The 18,748-nt window shown below is 43.4% G+C and overlaps 1 protein-coding gene across 1 annotated transcript in view; it reads left to right on the top strand.

Moving 5' to 3' along the window:
- Positions 1-18,482, top strand: part of LOC126424919 (cytochrome P450 4c3-like) — a 39,215-nt gene extending 20,733 nt beyond the window's left edge. The window contains exons 2-3 of the mRNA XM_050087760.1: positions 520-720; positions 17,620-18,482. Coding sequence (XP_049943717.1) covers positions 520-720; positions 17,620-18,060 — 642 coding nt within the window. The 3' untranslated portion in view covers positions 18,061-18,482. The remainder of the gene's footprint in view (positions 1-519; positions 721-17,619) is intronic.
- Positions 18,483-18,748: the final 266 nt, after the last annotated feature.

Below are 18,748 nucleotides of genomic sequence, written 5' to 3'. Positions count from 1 at the left end.
TGCGAGGAGTATGAACATAGCAGGATGTTGGCACAGACTTCCAAGTACTGGGACTGAGGCCATAGAAATTCGCACCAGGGGCGACCTCATCAACCACGATTGGGGGTATAATCTTAGGAAGCAATGAGTTTAATTAAGAAGACTCGGCAAACAAAACGATCTGGCGACCGGGGCGGACAGAGAACTTACATCTACGCTGCCACTGACACCGACGTTAGGGCCTCCACGACTGCAGACGGAGCTGCGGCGGCGGCAGGGGATACTGGTTGGCTCTCGAAGAGCTCAAGACGCCAGCGCACCTGACGACGGCGATGTGTCTGAGCGCCGATACGCTGTACCAGTAGAACATTATGAACTGGCAGTGTACCCGTGGACTGTTCGATCATCTGACAATATTCCAGTGTGCGGTAGCTTTCGGCTAATAATGTGTTCTGGATTTCCCACCCTCATGAACATTTCTTCCTGTTGGACTACAGAATGAACACTCCAACAAGCTAATCTAATTCAAATGCCTCACAGGTCATGAATCTGCTGATAGCCGGCACGGAGACGACGGCTGTGACTGTCAGCTATGTTCTGCCACTGCTGGCCCTCCACCCTGAGTGGCAGGATGCAGCCCACCAGGAGCTGAAGGACGTCTTTGGCGAGGGTGACGACTACCTGCGGGCCCCCAGCCTTGCAGACCTAGGCAGACTCAGGGTGCTGGAAAGCATCATAAAGGTGAGCCACTGTCCACTGGCTGCCCGTGTGGTCGCAACATATGCCACTTTTCCATATGTCGACCAACGTAGTAGAACCCCATATTCTATACGTACTAGCGGTTGGAAAACCGGCCAGTACACTTTAGAAATGATATATGTTTCAGTCTAGAACAGCAATTTTTAATTTTGCCGACTGGCTACAAGTTTCCATAAAATGTATCATGCTCAGGCCACTCCCTGGCATGCAGTCAGCCCAGTCAGATGCATCAAATACTGCTATACAATGGGGTGACAAAACTGATAATTTATCTACATGTACACATACACACAATCGTAGTATCACGTACACCCGACGGAAATTAACAGACTTTGACTGGAGTTAGACGCAATGGACATTCCATTTCGGAAGTCGTTAGGGAATTCAATATCATGAGATCCACAGTGTCAGGAGAGTGCTGAGAATACCAAATTTCAGGCATTAGCTCTCACCACAGACAAAACAGTGCCCAACAGGCTTCACTTAACAACCGAAAGCGGCGACGTTTGCGTAGAGTCGTCAGTGCTAACAGACAAGCAATGATGTGTGAAATAACCGCAAAAATCAATATTGGACGTACGATGAATGCATCCTCTAGGAAAGTCGGGCGAAACTTGGCGTTAACGGGCTGTGAGAGCAGACGACCGACGCAAGTGCCTTTACTGGCAGCATGTCATTGCCCGGAGTGCCTCTCCTGAGCTAGTATTGTTATAAGTTGGACCCAAGACTACAGCAAAACAGTGGCCTCGTGTGATGATTCCCGATTTCAATTGGTAAGAGTGTGGCATAGATCCCACGAAGTAATGGACCCAGGTTGTCAACATGACACTGTGCAAGATGGTGGTGGCTCCTGAATGGTGTCGGCTGTGTTAACATGTAATGAACTGGCTCCACTGCTCCAACGGAAGCGATAATTGACTGGAAATGGCTATGAATGGCTACTTGTCGCCAAACAATGATGGAATTTTTATGCGTGACAATGCGCCGTTTCACCAGATCACAATTTTTGATAATTGGTTTGACGAACATCCTGAACACTTCCACTGAATGATTTTGTTACCCAGATCACCCGACAGGAATCCCGTCGAACATTACCGGAACATAATCGAAAGTTCATGCTGAAAATCCTGCACTGACTACGTCTTCGCAACTATGAATGGCTATAGAGGCAGCATGCCTCATTATTTCTGCAGGGGACTTCCAGCAGCCTTTTGAGTTCATGTGACAAGTCGAGTAGCTGCACTACAATGGGTGAAAGAAGAACCAGCACGATTTTCGGAGATATCCAGCGACTTTCGTTCACCTCAGCATAGACACTTGGAAAGTGATGCTGATGACTGCACCCCAGAGAATGCCCAGGGGAGGTACTGTGTAAGGAAACCAGTAGCCAGTAGCCGAAATTAAAAGTGTGACTGTAGACTAATACAAATATTACTTGTATAGCAGGACCTGTTTCGATTTTTGTTGTGGTGTTGATGCTGGACAGTAAAGCACCAGCAAACTAAAATGTCTGTTAATATCTACTGTGTCCAACAAGAGCAGGCACCAGGCAAACTTCAAGGCTACTGACAACAATCCGTATGATGACCACAAATTTTGAACTACAATTTAGGTGTTTGTTGTAGGGCATGTTAGTTGTAATGGATAACAACTTCTAAGTGAGGATTCTATTACGAACTTCCGTGTGCCGAGATTGCCGTAATAGTGTGTATAATAGGAAATCACCAAGGTTCCATGTGAAGACTGCATCTTTTCCACTACAGTTTAGGTTGTTCTTGTTGTTAGTGGTAATGGTGAGGGTGGTGCTCATGGTTGTATTGGGTAACAGCACCTACATGAGCAGTCACCCACAATCTACTGCGTACCAAGGTTACAGTCATAAAGATTGCCTTTAGAGCATGCACGATTTTGTATTTCTGTGTGTTGTGTTGCTGTTGTTGGTGGTGGTGATAGTGGTGATGGTGGTGTCATTGATGCTGGTGGTGATGTTGGTGATAGTAATGACGGTAGTGCTATGTAGCGACACCCACCTATCACGCACTTAAGCTACTGTTTCCCAAGACTGCTCTCAGAAGGCGGGCTATGAAAGAATGTCCCTGTGGTCCTATATGTGGACCATGTTTTAGAGAGTTCAGTGTAACGTCTTGTTGTTGGAGGACCTTCCTGGGTATATTAGCCCAGCTGAGTATCAGCCTAACCTATTATGTTCATGTGTAGGTTACAGTTCCAAGGGTTCTTTCAGTGAATCTGAGTTTGGCATCTGACTCTCCCCTAACAAGTCTTATGTATTCGTTGCACTCTAAATTGCTCCATATGCATCCTCCCAACTATTTAATGAAATATCGTATTTTTTTCTGCTTTTATATATATGCCTAGGGTTGACTGTCTGCTGTCAATCCTTGCACCAAATGTCAACCATTTGCACATCTTCTTGCTGTTCGCTATAGTTTTCTAGTATAGTGACGTCTCTATATAAAGCAGCAGCATCCACAACGTCATGAGGTTCCAACACTATCCACAAAATCGTTTATATGTGCTGCAAACAGTACCGGTTTTATAATGCGCTCTTGTGGCGAGCCAGAAGTTTCTTTCACGTCTCTAGATTTCTCTCTGTTGAGAATAACATACTGTGTTCTGTTTGCTAGTAATTTTTTAGATAGTGAGAAAGAGCGCCTGTTATTCTCTACAATCGTATTTTGTTCATGAGCGGTGTGTGACTCGAGTTCATGCCGTTTGTTCTTTGGCATTTTGTCACATCGAGTGCCGTCTAGTTACTTCTTTACTTACTGGTGTAACGAGGTTGCTAGCTTGCCTCCACGAGTGGCAGCAGCATTGCGTGTCGATACTAATACTGCCGTCCTATCTTTGGTGTGACCACTAGCATTTCCAAGTAGTGTGTGTGGTGGTCAGTCGGTTGGGACGGAGCAGCCAGGAAGTCTCCACAGCTCGAGGCCAGGCCGGGGCCGCTGGCAGCGTGCACGCGCTGTCGGATCGTGAGGAGCCAGCTCCGAGAGCGACAATGTTCATTGTCCACCAAACCTGGACGCTGGAGTTGGGTGATCAGTTAACCTGTTATGAAACCTCAACTACTGTGACATCTCTTCGTTCATTTGTGGGCCATCTCGGCTAGCAGCAACGTGTGATGTTCTGGAGCTGGAGAAATCTTGGAGCCATCTTCCTATTTTGTGATTAACTGTGAAATTAACTGTTACTTGCCAGTGGAGTGCACCAGCGGTATTTCCTGTCCTGTGGCCGTTAACGCCCCAGTTACCAGCACCAGTCATTAGCTTAGTTTTTCGACAGTGTGCCTTTCCTCGTCGTGTTGATGCTGTCTGGCACGGCGTGTAGTTCGACAGCCTTTTAAGTTGTTTGGTTCATATTATGCTTAGAGTGCTTATTGTTCCCGTGGCTGTTTTTAGACGCCAATTTCTAAAGATGTAGTGCTGTTCGTATCTTCGTCCTCGGCCGATATTTTCCATCGTTGTGCCGTTGGTCGGACGGAAGAGAACTGGTTAAATTGTTGGGAGGTCCTTGGGCCATTCCTAATGTGATTTGCCATCCGATTATTTAACTTCAGCTGTTGGCTGCCTGTCTCACCTCACCTTATGTTTGAGCTACCTTCTCAGGCCGACCCTTGAAACACTTCTGAGCACCACTTGTTCTGTTTGTTTTAGATTGTGATTTTCTTTTTAGTTTGAAGTTTTGTGAGAGGCCTTTGACCATCTATTAATTCAGTTATTTTAAAATTTGACATAAAGGCCTTCAACCGTGTTAAATTAAAATTTTGAAGATTAATTTTATTTTAAAAATATTTTTTCCTTCAAATATGTTCTATCTGAAATTGTTTGTAATCCAGGCTCTAAGCCATTAGTTGTTTGATATGTTATTTTTTACCTTTAGCCAGGTAATAAATTAATATTTCTTTGATTAGGCCTTTGGCCGTTCTGTTGTAAATTTGAAAAGAAACTTCTTGGTTCGAAAAAATTGTTTATTAGTGTGTTTTAATTATAGATGTCCTTCAGTAGTGTAGTGTAGGCCTTCAGTCGCTAACTGTTTTCAATTGCATGTTTTTTTTTAAATTTTAATTGCTTTTGATTTCTAAGCCAGGCCTTCAGCTGTTCTTGTTTTGGTGTGGTTTTGGGCCTTCAGCCCAGAAAGCATCTCAAGTTTTCTTTAGCTAGGCCTTCAGATATATTGTCTAATTGTGATCTTTTAAGGCAATGTGTAAATAATTGGTTCTAAGAAAAATGAAGTTGTGTGTTTTATTGTGCAACTCTCAGCAACTGTTTACGGCCCCATCCACAATCGTAACCTTATCTTGTGCGTTCTCTGAGTACCTACCAACCAGGTTTCAGTTCATTAAATAATGATACCGAACAGTATAGCACACCATCTGGAAGTGGCGGTACATGGCGTTGCCTGAGCTGTTGTATCTACCGCCTTCTGACACTCATGCGTTGTTGCTGTGATCTTCATTCCAGAGTCTGATTTACTGGAGACTGGAGCTCACCATGCTACCCTATCCTGTGCAGACCTCTCCATTCCCATGTAACTACTGCAACCTACATCCTCCTGACTCAGCTCAGTCTGTTCACTTCTTGGTCTCCCTCTGCGGTTTTTACCCTCCACGCTTCCCTCCAGTACTAAACTGGTGATCCCTTGATGCTTCTGAATGTGTCCTACCAACCGATCTCTTCTTCTAGTCAAGTTTTGCCACAAAATTCGTTTCTCTTCAGATGTATTCAGTTCCATCTTATTAGTTACCTCACCTTTGGCTCCTCTGCTCCTGCCACCTAGGTATTTCAAAGAGTGTCCAGTCAACACTGTCAAAAGCTTTCTCTAAGTCTACAAATTCTAGAAACGTAGATTTGCCTTTCCTTAACCTGTGTTCTAAGTTAAGCCGTAGGGTCAGTATTGCCTCACGTGTTAGAACACTTATACGGAATCGAAACTGATCTTCCCCAAGGTTGGCTTCTACAGATTTTTCCATTCGTCTGTGAAGAATATGTATTAGTATTTTGCAACTATGACTCTTTAAACTGATAGTTCGGTAATTTTCACTCCTGCCAATAGTTGCTTTCTTTGGGGTAGAAATGATTATATTATTCTTAAAGTCTTACGATATTTCGCTTCTCTCATTCATCTTGGTCACCAGATGGAAGAGTTTTGTCATGGCTGGCTCTCCCAAGGCTATCAGCAGTTCTGAAGGAATGTTGTCTATTCCTAGGGCCTTGTATCGACTTAGATCTTTCAGTGGGCTGTCAAATTCTTCACACTGCATTGTATCTTCCATTTCATTTTCATCTACGTCCTCTTCCATTTCCACAATATTGACCTCGAGTACATCACCTTTGTATAAACGCTCTATATATTCCTTCCACCTTTCTGCTTTCAAGTTTTTGTTTAGGACTGGTTTTCCGTCTGAGCTCTTGATATTCATACAAATAGTTCTCTTTTCTCCAAAGGTTTCCTTAATTTTCCTGTGGGCAGTATCCATCTTACTCTAGTGAAATAAGCTTCTACATCCTTACATTTGCCCTCTAGTCATCCCTGCTCAGCCATTTTGCACTTCCTGCCGATCTCATTTTTGAATATTCCTTTTCGCCTGCTCCGTTTACTGCATTTTTATATTTTCTCGTTTCATCAATGAAATCCAATATCTCTTCTGTTACCCAATGGTTTCTACTACCCTTCGTCTTTTTATCTACTTGATGCTCTGTTGTCTTCACTATTTCATCTCTCAAAGCTACCCATTCTTGTTGTACTGTATTTCTTTTCCTTGTTCTTGTCAATGGTTCCCTGATGCTCTACGACCCCTAGTTCGTTCAGTTTATGCAGGTCCCATCTCCGCAAATTCCTACCTTTTTGCAGCTTCTTTACTTTTAATCTACAGTTCATAACCAATAAATTGTGGTCGGTCCACATCTGGTTTATAGTTTATAGGTGAGACGCTAAACCCACAGCCCGCGACAGGAAGTTTAAATTATGGAAAAGGGCCAGAATTAGCGGCTGTCAGCTACATTCAAACATACAATTTCATTTATTTCATCAAACACTGAGAGGCACCCACATGCCTTGCTCATACTGTGGCATCAAGCAGTCAGGCCTGCAAGATGAGTGGTCTGCCAAGCGAGTGGATTCATTCTTATTTATCGAGTAACCTGAACTCTCGTACTCACAATTAAGTTACAAATTATCCTCCTGTATGAATAATACGCAACGGAAACGCACATCTGACTATCAGTAATTTACAGAACTCTGACTGTTTACTACGCACTGGCAATACCACATTTTCTTTCTTTTTTTTAATTTAACGGCTTTTATCAACACGTGGCCATCGCACTGAATATGAGTGGCGCACACATAAATTCTGGATATCATGACAACATACAATTCGAAGGAAAAGGCCACCAATCTTTATCTTTTCACTGTTTTACTTATTCCGATAAATTCTATAACCTAAACACACAAATTCTATAACCTACAACAATAACACGTGAGAAATTCCGCCCAGTGGGCATGGCTTTACATTGGTGAATCTCTATCATATGGTCTCGTAATTATTTAACGCTACAGTGCACTTTCTGGATAGGATGGTGGATCTTTTTCTATATCTGACACTTCGACTCTCACAAGCAACATCACGAAGCTTTCCTCCAGACCGAGCGGTACAAAAGGAACATGCATACCCACTACCTCTGAAACTACCTTGCTACTCTCCCATGCAAACCACACATACTTAAATTACATGACATACACCACACTGCAACATGAAATACAAGACAGGGAATAGTCACAACATTATCACTTTCAGCTTTCCCACTTCAATTAATATTTATCCCAGTTTCACACGACACTGCCCCACTTCGCAATTCTACTTTCCTACTATGAACTCTGGAGATATATGCAAGTCTTCCTGTGCAATGCAAGCCAAGTGGCGTTGCTGGATAGACGGCTGACTCACCTTGTTTCTCTCTCAGAGTGTTATAGTTTGAATCAAGCGTCACACGGAAACATATCTCGCAAAGTAATATTAAGAACATATTCATCACACACACGAGTCCTCAACTGATACCATGGACGAGTACTTCTCTTTATCCTTTGTCTCATACACAGTACTCACCACGTGGAAATACTCGCCTCTAATTTCAAGTCCTGTACACGCTATTTCTTAAATATTTCAACTTATAGTACGCACGCTAGTAAATCGGCTTAACTTAAGCACACGGAAGTATTTCAACTTATTGCTATACATGGTTTCATTGTGACCGTTGGTCACTTCTGAAGATTACTACGATCCCATTAATATTACCTGCTTGGCATTTAATTCTCCCCACAAAAGTTCCTGAAATAGAGACATTTTTATTTCAAACTACTCTTAAATATTCCACATGCATACCATGTCTCCACTCTTTTGTCTTTATGGAGCACAACTAAGACAGGTCTTAACAGCACAAGATCCAGCGGCAGAGTGCTGAAACGTGGCCGTTCTTCAGGTCCTCTCGCACCTCTGCCGAAGTGGGGGAGCACCTTGCTACAGCATTGGTCAGCCACATTTCACGCGCTCAAAGCTCAGGTAAATTTCATCTCTTTGGTCCCACCGAAGGCGGCCAAAGGATCGTCTTAAAGATGATCATCTATTGACATTCACTATCTGCGGTTAGCAGACGACCATACATTCATTCATTTCACAGATCTCACCAAACTGGATGTAGGGATTTATTTTGTGGGAGTGCACATGTGATCAATTAAATAAATAAATTGTCATTCTTTCCCACACTGGTATCCGGCTTAACTGTATTAATTGAAATTGAGTTATTATTAGAAAAAATATATTGTTCTGACAAGAATATTGAAGTATGTTGTACCTATTTTCAATGTCGGGCGGTACTGTACCCTTTCACCATTACAAGAGTCAAGAAAATTTAAAAAAACACAAAATTAATTTTTTGAACTTAATTACCAATTAAATGCGCCATACAATCTCATGACTTAAGGTCAAGACCACTTTCATTTAAATTTGGCTGAAAGCCAATAACTTAAGACTCAAATCAAAATCAGAAATTTAAAAGGCAAAAGGCCTCATCTTAAATCAGTTCCTTCAATTTGGCTGAAGGCCCAAACAATCTCACACCTTAAGAGCAAAACAACTTTAATTTTTTAAAAAGTTGGCTGAAGGCCCATCTCTTAAGACTCAAACCAAAATTAAATTTTTTAAAGGCAAAAGTCCTTATCTTAAAACAGTTCTTTAATTAGGCTGAAGGCCCAAAAGGTCTCACACCTTAAGAGCAAAACCACTTTAATTTAAAAATCGGCAGAAGGCCCATCACTTAAGACCCAAACCCAAATAGGTTCTTAAAAGGCCAAAGGCCTTACCTTAAAACAGATCTTTAAATTAGGCTGAAGGCCAAACAATTTTACGCCTTAAGGGCAAACAACCTTAATTTAAAAATCTGCTAGAAGCCATACAATACAAACAACAAGAAAAAATAAGAAAAGGCAGTACACCCAAAGGCGCTCAGAAGTTTCCGCGGGTCGGACTGGAATTCAAAAACTAGCGCTCGCTTACGTGAAACAGGCAATCAGCCCAACCATTCTCGATCCGACGATAGCCCAACAGACAGTTAACAGACCTTCCGACAAGATAATTTCTGCTTCACCCGACCAGCACACAACACGGAGTTCAATGGAACAACATAGAAGGTATTGACGCCCACAACCAGTTATACATTGAGCTGGACAGCGACAACACAATGTGGAAAACACACTGCCTGAATTAACGTCAACGGCCAGGGCAGGTAACCGGAACGTAAACGGCCACAATGCAGAACACTCCGCTGGTGCACTTTAATTCAAAATAACCAAGTACAGTTAAACTCCGCCGGGGAGTGGCTAAAATTTCCCAATTTGAAAACACACGAAGTTACTCGTGGAAATGTCCCACCAGCCAAAACGAAATCCAAACGACACAAGGTGAACAGTCGTGACTTGATGGTGGATTAAGTCTAAACTCAACTTTCGTGTCCAGGATCGGTGAGCCATGGACATCGTAGCAATGGGAACGGCGCCACACACTCCGACCGCCAGCGGCCTCGGCCAACCTCGCGCCGCGGAGATTTCCTCGCTGCTCCATGCCAACCGACCAACTGCCAGCCTCGGAAACGGTGAAAGGACCAAGTATACGTCGGCCGATGAGACAACCAACAGAACGACCAACCAACGGTCGTCCCTCTCCAATCTCCCTCCGGCAGACAGTTCATGTGTGTCGCCAGCGGTCGGCGAGCACTGGCTGTCGGCGCCTCACCGGCGCTCCGTCCCCGACTTCACTGCTGCTGCGTCCCCACTGCACCGCTGGTCCGTCTCCAACTCACTTCCGGACACACGACGGCCCGGAAATGCTATCGGGCGGTCCAGATATGATACGACAGTGCACTTATCGATACGCACTGCTGCTGCCACTCACGGGCAAGTGAGGCAGGAAATTACCGACGCCAGTAAATGGAACTAGAAAACGAGGCGTCAGTACGGTAACATAAGATGACAAACAACACATGGCATGAACACGAGCCATGCATGTCTCAGTAGGTGTGGGTTTCGTGTCTATCTTGGCTGCAATAATGCGTTCACTATACTGTTCATAGTAGCTTATCCGAATTCCTATATTTTTATTAATTATTAAACCTGCTCCTACATTATCCACACTTAGTACTGTGTATAACCCTATATTCAAATGACCAGAAGTCTTATTATTCTTGCCACCGAACTTCTCTGTTCCCATTATATCTAACTTGAACCTATCCATTTATCTTTTTAAATTTTCTAATCTACCTGCCCAATTAAGGGATCTGACATGTCACGTTCTGATCGGCAGAACGCCCGTTCTGTTTCTCCTCATAACGACATCCTCCTGAGTAGTCCCCGCCTTGAGATCTGAATGGGGTACTATTTTACCTCCGAAATATTTTACCCAAGAAGATTCCATCATCATTTAATTACACAGTGAAGTTGCATGCCCTCTGGAAAAACGACGTCTAAAGTTTCTGCTTGCTTTCAGCCTTTCGCAGTACCAGCACAGCAATGCCGTTTTGGTTGATCTTACAAGACCAGATCAGTCAATCACGCAGTTGCCCCCGCAACTACTGAATAGGCTGCTGCCCCTCCTCAGGAACCACACATTTGTCTGGCCTCTCAACAGATACTCCTCCATTGTAGTTACACCTACCGTATGGTTACCTCTATCGCTAAGGCACGCAAGTCTCCCCACCAATGGCAAGGTCCATGGTTCATGTGGGGGGAATCTCACGTCCTTGCACTGTGTCGATCCTCTGCAGGTCTTCTTGCTGTTCGCTACAGTTTTCTAGCATAGCGACTTTTCTATATAGAGCACCATCATCCACAACGTCATGGGGCTTCCTACACTTTCTACAAAATCGTTTATATGTGTGCGACAAACTACAATGGTTCTATACCGCTCTCACGTTGAAATCTTCTAGAAACATATAACACTGCACCAAAATATCTAGTGACAATTAACATTACTTATAGGCAACTTTTTGAGGACTTTTGACTGGAAAGATGAATTTTATTAAACTTCAATGAATCATGGTTTTTACTCAAACAGGCTAAGTGACGATAACCTTCTTTGGAACAGAAAAGTAGCTGAGGTCCGAAGGCAATCTTGTAGTTCGATGAACTGAAAATTGCAGCATGAGAAGTGTTGTGTACATAGTTCCGCGTAGTCAGCGCATACACAACTTTCCCACTAGAGTGCGCCCCGCTGAGTCCAACAGTGCAGGCGCAGCGCTCGTCCATCTCCGCACTACGAGATGGCACTGTCTTAGAGACAGACCAAATTCTGCTTCCGCCGATCTGCGTATTAATATGTAACGCAGCCAATGTGATTGCTGCTAACGTAGAACGTTTTCTCCTCGCGGATCATACTCGCGCAGTGATACCTGAACGCTCGAGGTATTATAACGAGTGTACAGACCTCCGATTAGTCAGTCTGCATTAGTCTGCATTAGTCTGTAGTCGTTTCATACTCGGCCTAATACGATTATCATCTTCCTGTACATAACCATGAAGATAAATGTATAGACACTTCGTTAAGTGTCAGACATATGTGAGAATAAAATTAACGTACCAAGACCAAAGGAACTTCAGATTGTCAATTGTAAACAACATCCAGAATCAAGTTACGTAATGTCTATGATTTTTATTATTTTAATAAATGTTTCTGAAAATTAATCAAGTTCTGTTTAAAGTTGGTCACCATCAATCTGCTACTCTAAGCATGTAAGTGGCATTTCTATCGTCTGACCTAACGGCAGAAGATAAACACACCTCGATAAGACCACGAGACATATTGCTGACACTCGCCTACTTCGTTAGAGCGACAAGTCAAATAATCTGATGGTGTGTGTACCGAAGGTATTACAGTACGCACACCACAAGGAGTACTATATCTATGGGGACTCCAGGCCACAGGTCAAGTTTCCGCCACTTGTCGGTGCTATAGTCACAGTACTGCTGGGCACTGCAGTCGCTGACATTGGCCGGCAATTCAAAATTCCAAGACGATGACAACAATGCCCATGTCCTCTCTCTCTCATGACAAATCAAACTGTCATTATCAATCACGTGACACACCACTTCGTTTCCCTCCTCCTCTGTTATTCCCCTCCCCTTTCCAGCTAATACGAGAACACTATTAAAGTGAAGCAGCCAATTAGTGTGTAGTACGTCAGCGGGCATTAAAATGGAATGGCACTATGCACCCGAAGTAGGCATCCTGGCTGTTCTCAAAAGTGTCAGCACTAAAAGAATTTTTGTACCATGTCCAAACGTATTTCTCCAAAAAATTACATAAATAATGTATCTTGCAGTAATTCTTCACCTAAATTACTCCAACATCCACACACACACACACACACACACACACGCACGCACGCACGCACGCACACCGGTTGCTGATTCCGCTGCTGAACAATTCTGTACAATATTGACACATATATCTCATCATAATCATTAAGTTTCATCTCTCTGATTTGCGCATAAAAGTACATTTCCCCTCACTCTCTTTCTGTTTTTAATGAGGCAGAAACATTGCAATATATTACTGAGGGATTGAAAGGGATACAAGTGTTCCAACTAGCTGACACCCCTTATAGCTGCCTCCCGCTGCACTGTGGGAACAAGTCTTGACTTGATAAGTCTCAAGAGTCTCTACAGTATGATTTACGAACAATGGCAGTACAGACAGGTCGAGTAATGAACGAGGAATGCAGTATTGCCAGTTCAAAGTGAGAGTTGTCATGCATGCATAAAGAGGCTTTGCACTTCAAGAAATGTATGTCCTGCAAATCATGTCTCTCTCTCTCTGTCGCTTATGATGAATTCCTCGCTTATTGTGCATGGAGGCTTACCACAGCCATCAGTCATCTCAGCTCACCACAATTGCAATAAAAATTCAGAAATAACTTGCTGCAGTGAGGTTTAATGCTTACACTGGGTATGACATTCCCAGCAGAGTGTTCAAGACACTACCGAGCCCTCATTGGATACCAGGAAATGCATGATGTCATGTGTACAGAATGAGCTTCATCTTAGTGAGCGACATTCGTGACTCTTCCATCTTGAAATAACTCACAACTTTCCAGAACAAGCCTGAACTTGTTTAATTGATATCATGATTAGACTTGCTGACATCTGCATATGTACACTGATGCAATCTTCCAGTATGTCATATTTCGAAAAGCAAAGATACATGCATATGCAAGGTGATAACAGTCACCTTGTCAGCTGACCATCACTGCCGTACCTAATACCTTAAAGGGTGTAATACCAGTCTCTTTGTCAATTGATCATCATTGCCCCCACGCAATAAAATATTATGGAATTGCAGTCACTCAGAATTTTGCTCCAGTGTGACAATGTGACTTGTTGGAACAGAAGTAGTTAGAACTACATAGAGCATATAGGAACTTACCTGGATTAGTGGTAGTCAGTCTTTAGAATACTATGTCAGTTCAGAATGCCTATTTGTTTGTGTTAACTATCACTGCCTTTTCTGCTTAGCATTATTAGCGTAATGTTTTGTAATGGAGGATAAAATTAATACCCTAGCACAGAATCATTATAATATTGGGTGACTTTGAACAGATAGCAATTTCCTTTTCTTGCCTACATGAGAGTGTTAAATATGCTATTTCATGTAGTTTCTCCTGTGTAACAACAGATGACGACATACATCCTGAAACAAAAAATATGAAGTCAGTGCCATACAATGGATTCACCGTCTGACTGGTAGTATGTCTGTATATAGCACATTCTGTCTAAAGTAAAGGTTGAGAATGAGGCTTTTGTTAAATGTTTCTTTTGTTTTGTGTATCCCAAATTTTGCGTTTGGTACTTCATTCTTAGGATGCTTTATAGTTAGTGTGATTTGGGTCTGTACCTAATGATGAGATGAGACGACATCATGATGTGCCTGTTCTGTTTTAGAGTCATTGCATGTGTTTTTGGACGATAGATGTGATGGATGGCATGTTTGTGCCTTTGTGTATGTGTGTATGTGGAACGAACTTGGGTTCGTCTGTAATGATTTTAAAGCACTTGTATTTTGCACAGATGAGTATCAGCAGCCGTACCCCAGACCTCACAGCCGTACAGTTCAGGAACTGATGAAACCTACCCAAAACCCCAATTACATCCATCAGTAATGTGTAACTCGAAAGTAGTTTGTGGTCAATATTTTACCGATTCACACCATGGGAAATCTCGCTTCTCTAGAGACAGCTGATGACTGGGTGCTCTCCTCCTGGTTGTGAACATTATGCGACTTTCTTTGGAGATTAATTTTGATCCTCTAGAAATTGCACGATTAAGTAATTTGCTCAAGGTTCCGCTGCAGGTGCATGACGATTTAATTGGTGTTTGCGTGACTGTCATAGACAACTGTATCATCTGCAAAGAGTGCAAATGACTTTTGCCTTGTTTTAGGATGTCGTTAATACAGACACCATGTGGTATGGGACCCAGGACAGAACCCTGGGGTATTCCTGCATCTATGATTTTATGTTGCTTTCGCACTTGTCTAAGCTAATAAATAATTTTATATTGCTTAAGAAAGATGCCAGAATTGGTTATGTGGAGCGGATACTCGATTTCAGTAAGTTCGTGTAGTAACCCCTGGTGCTAAACATGGTCGAAGGCCTTCTCTATACCCAAGAAGGCAACTCCCATGCTGTGCCCTTTTACCATGACCTTGCAGATTTTCTTAACCATCCAGGTGCTCTGGGTTGTTGTGCCATGCCCCGCGCGAATGTCAGATGGTTAGGGGGATGATGATTTGCCTGTCGTTGAGGAAGGTTTTCAATAATGTGATAATTATGCGTTCCACGATTTTACTAAAAAAGCTTAAAAGATATATGGGTCTGTGGTTTTGTGGAAAGAGGGGATTTTTGTTTCGTTTCGGAGGGGTGATGACTTTGGCTGTCTTCCGGGCTGTAGGAGAATAATGCAATCTAGACAGGAGTTGTAGATGGAGGTAAGGTAAACGACTGCTAAGAGTGGAAGATTTTTGAGTTGAAGTGGCATAACGCCATCGGTATTAGGAGGTTTGGAGTTACGAACCCTTTGATGGTTGAGCTGGTTTCACAACTGGCTGAACTTCCTCTTCACGGTTTTCGGTGACATCGTCGACAACGTTTTCTCGAAACAGTTGATGAGATTCGAGTAATGTAAGTATACGAAATTATCACAGTTTCTCAGCGGATTGACTCATCAGGAATAATATTGATGATATCCATCATTTATGTGACATTGGTTTCAGTATCTGCCATACGTATGGACTGTTACTACTGACACCTTTTGTGAAATTTCTGAAATGCGTTTATTACTATTTTTATTTAAAGTATCGTTGGTGGCTTGTGTTTCCTGATTTTTTCGTGTTTATTAACGAGACATAATGTCTGAATACGTGTATCACAAGAATTTCCCGCTTCGGCACTGATGTTGTAAACAAAAGACGAAAGGAGACTGGCAATCACACACACAAAGCGTGGCACAGAATTGTACTAGGAGGGAACTGATTCGGATGGCCAACAACACAAACCATGAGTAGCTCTGTGGCAGAAGTGAGCAGGGAGAGAGGGGAAGGACGGTCCACCCTCACCCCTCCCCCATCGCATCGCACTGCTCACAGGCAATCGTCTCAGCAACTGCAATAGTAAGCTTCTGCCCAGTGGTCGGCAGCGGCAGTGGGCAGTTGTGCCAACGGAACATCGTCGTAATTTTCACGACGTAATCTAGCGACTAACTATAGATTCGAATGTTATGCACTTGTAGTTAAAACTTGTATTCCATCCAAAATTAAGGATTTTCCTTACCTGTCTATCTGATGGTGGGAACACGGTGTAAGACGTGATACCCTACAATGATGGAAAAAAAATTGCAGCTCGAAGAAGGAGTTATGTGACATAAACGAAAGTTGGTAGGCGTGTCTCTACATCTGAAACATGATGTCTATTAAAATCATGCTCCACTCACATCAGTGTGGCACCAGTACCGTCACTAGGAGGCTGCAACTAAGGTTCACTTTAAATAAACGCTGAAAGGGTCGTGAGAGCTAGATACCGTTAAGACTGGACGCGGTGAGATGATGCTGCTCAAATATGCCAAAGATGGCATTGTCAACAGCTCACTGACTATGATTGTGGTCGAGTAACAGGGCTACGAGAAGGTCGCTATTCCTTCTGCGATATTGCTTAAACGCTGGGCGTGAGTGTAGCCACTGTACGTGATTACTAGCAGAGGTCGTCACGAGAACGTACTGTCGCAAGAAGACCGGCCTCCGGAAGGCCACGTTGCACTGTTGAGAGGAAAGGCCGTCATGTTCGGCGTACGGCTCTGTCGTATCATACATCAGCAAACAGCAACTTGAAAAGCAATTGACACCAGTTTGTCACAACGAACTATTAGAAATCTTCTACTTCAAGGACAGCTCTGACCCAGACCCCCTGTAGAACGCGTTCCACTGGTTACAAGTGAGAGTTCATTGAACAGCATACTGGAGGTCTGCGGCGTTTTCTGCTGAAAGCTGGTTTTGCTTCGATGCCATTGATGGCCGTGTGTTGGTTAGAAGGAGGTTAGTTTAGGGTCTGCAGCCAGTCTGTCAGTGTGTTAGACACACTGGACCTATACTTGGAGTTATGGTCTGGAGTGCGTTTTCGTACGACAGCAGGAGCACTCTCGAGGCTATCCTGCGCACCCTGACTCCAAATGTGCGTGTCATTCTTATAATTCAACCTGTTGCGCTACCATTCATGTGAAGCATTCCAAGAGGCGTTTTCCAACTGGATAACACTCACCCTCATATCGCTGTTGTAATCCAGCTTTCTCTACGTGATGTCGGCACGTTGCCTTGGTCTGCTGACTCAAAATATATGTCTGCGATCGAACACATATATCATTGGGCAATGTCTTGAGCATTATCCACAACCTGTATTAACCGTTCCTGTATTGACCGACCAACTGCTCAAGCACGAAACTCCATACCAAAAATAAAGATGTGGCATTTATAATACAATGCGAGCTCGTTTGCATACTTGCATTCAACATTCTGGCGGTCTCAGAGGACGATGTGCTCTCCATCACGCTACAGATCATTAAGTCTATTATTAACATATCAACATTTCACATTCGCAATGGATTATCTCGCGCTTAGATTAAGCTGTTATCTTGCAATGTTAATCATTTAAACGTGTTAACTAGACTAATAAATGTATTCCTGAAGTTTCATTAACCTACATTAATTATTTTTCTGGTGTTGCGACTTTTTTCGGTCAGTGTATCTTCACTCTCTTCTGGTGTGACCTACAGGAGACACTGCGATTGTTCCCAACCGTCCCGATGCTTCCTCGGGTGGCCACAGAAGACATCTGGCTGTCTGGAGGCTCTGCAGAGCGGGTGTCAGTTCCTAAGGGTACCCTGCTTTTTGTGCTACCCTTCCTCACACACCGCCTGCCGCAGTTCTTCCAGGACCCACAGCGGTTCGACCCTTCGCGCTTCTTGGAGGACCGTGTCGGCAAGGAACATGCCTGCAGTTACCTGCCATTTGGGTTGGGCGCGCGCAACTGCGTGGGCTCTCAGTACGGCCGCCTGCAGCTCAAAGTCTACCTGGCAGCCATACTGAGGCGCTTCCGTTTCCTGCCATGTAGCCGACGCGAGGACCTGGAGGACAGTGCGCTCTCCTTCAGCCTAAGCCCCATCAAGCCAGTCAGAGTGTCGTGCGTGCCCGTGGATGGCCCTAAGGCATACTGATCATCATATTGGCCAATGTCCTGAGACAGTTTTCATTCCTGTCATAAAGCTTCTGACAGTGACAACACTGACTCTGTCAGTGAACACACCGTCAAGACCAGGATGGTCTCCTGCAAGCCTCAGCATGGTTCCAGCCCATTTGGCCATCCTCGTCATTGCTGAAAATTAAGATCTTCCAGGCCATTATCCTGAGACGCTTTACCTTGCTGTTGCACAGCTACATCTATCACCGTAATCCACCTCCAGAAACTGAACATACAATAACATTAAAATCAAAATAATAATCTAAATACATTGGGACCTGTAATAACTTACTGTTTATTGGGCGGTCCTTAACTTTAGTCATAACTGCTTCCAAGATCGTGAAAACAGTGAAGTATGGTCGACGACATGTTTGTCTTTTTGGCTTTGCAAAGCTCTGCTAACTTGCGAACATTTTCATTTTTCTGTTTTTCTATGTTCAATTTTTGTAGGTAGTACTTAGGTGGTTTAGAGATGGTTGCTGGCAGCCTGTATAAATTTTTGTTCAGAGTTGTAATGTCGTTTACAGCCAATAAAGAGATATTTAATTAAAAGGATTGCATTGATCTTAACAAAAGCGAAGGGCCTCTGCTGGATCCCAGGACATATAGCCACACACCGCACTCCTGGATCTGCAGGTCTTCCTCAACATTTTGCTGCGCTGCTT

Source organism: Schistocerca serialis, chromosome 10, assembly GCF_023864345.2.
Source record: "Schistocerca serialis cubense isolate TAMUIC-IGC-003099 chromosome 10, iqSchSeri2.2, whole genome shotgun sequence".
In the NCBI taxonomy this organism is placed as follows: domain Eukaryota; kingdom Metazoa; phylum Arthropoda; class Insecta; order Orthoptera; family Acrididae; genus Schistocerca; species Schistocerca serialis.
Note: the sequence above shows the minus strand (reverse complement) of the source record. Positions and strands in the feature narration are given on the sequence as shown.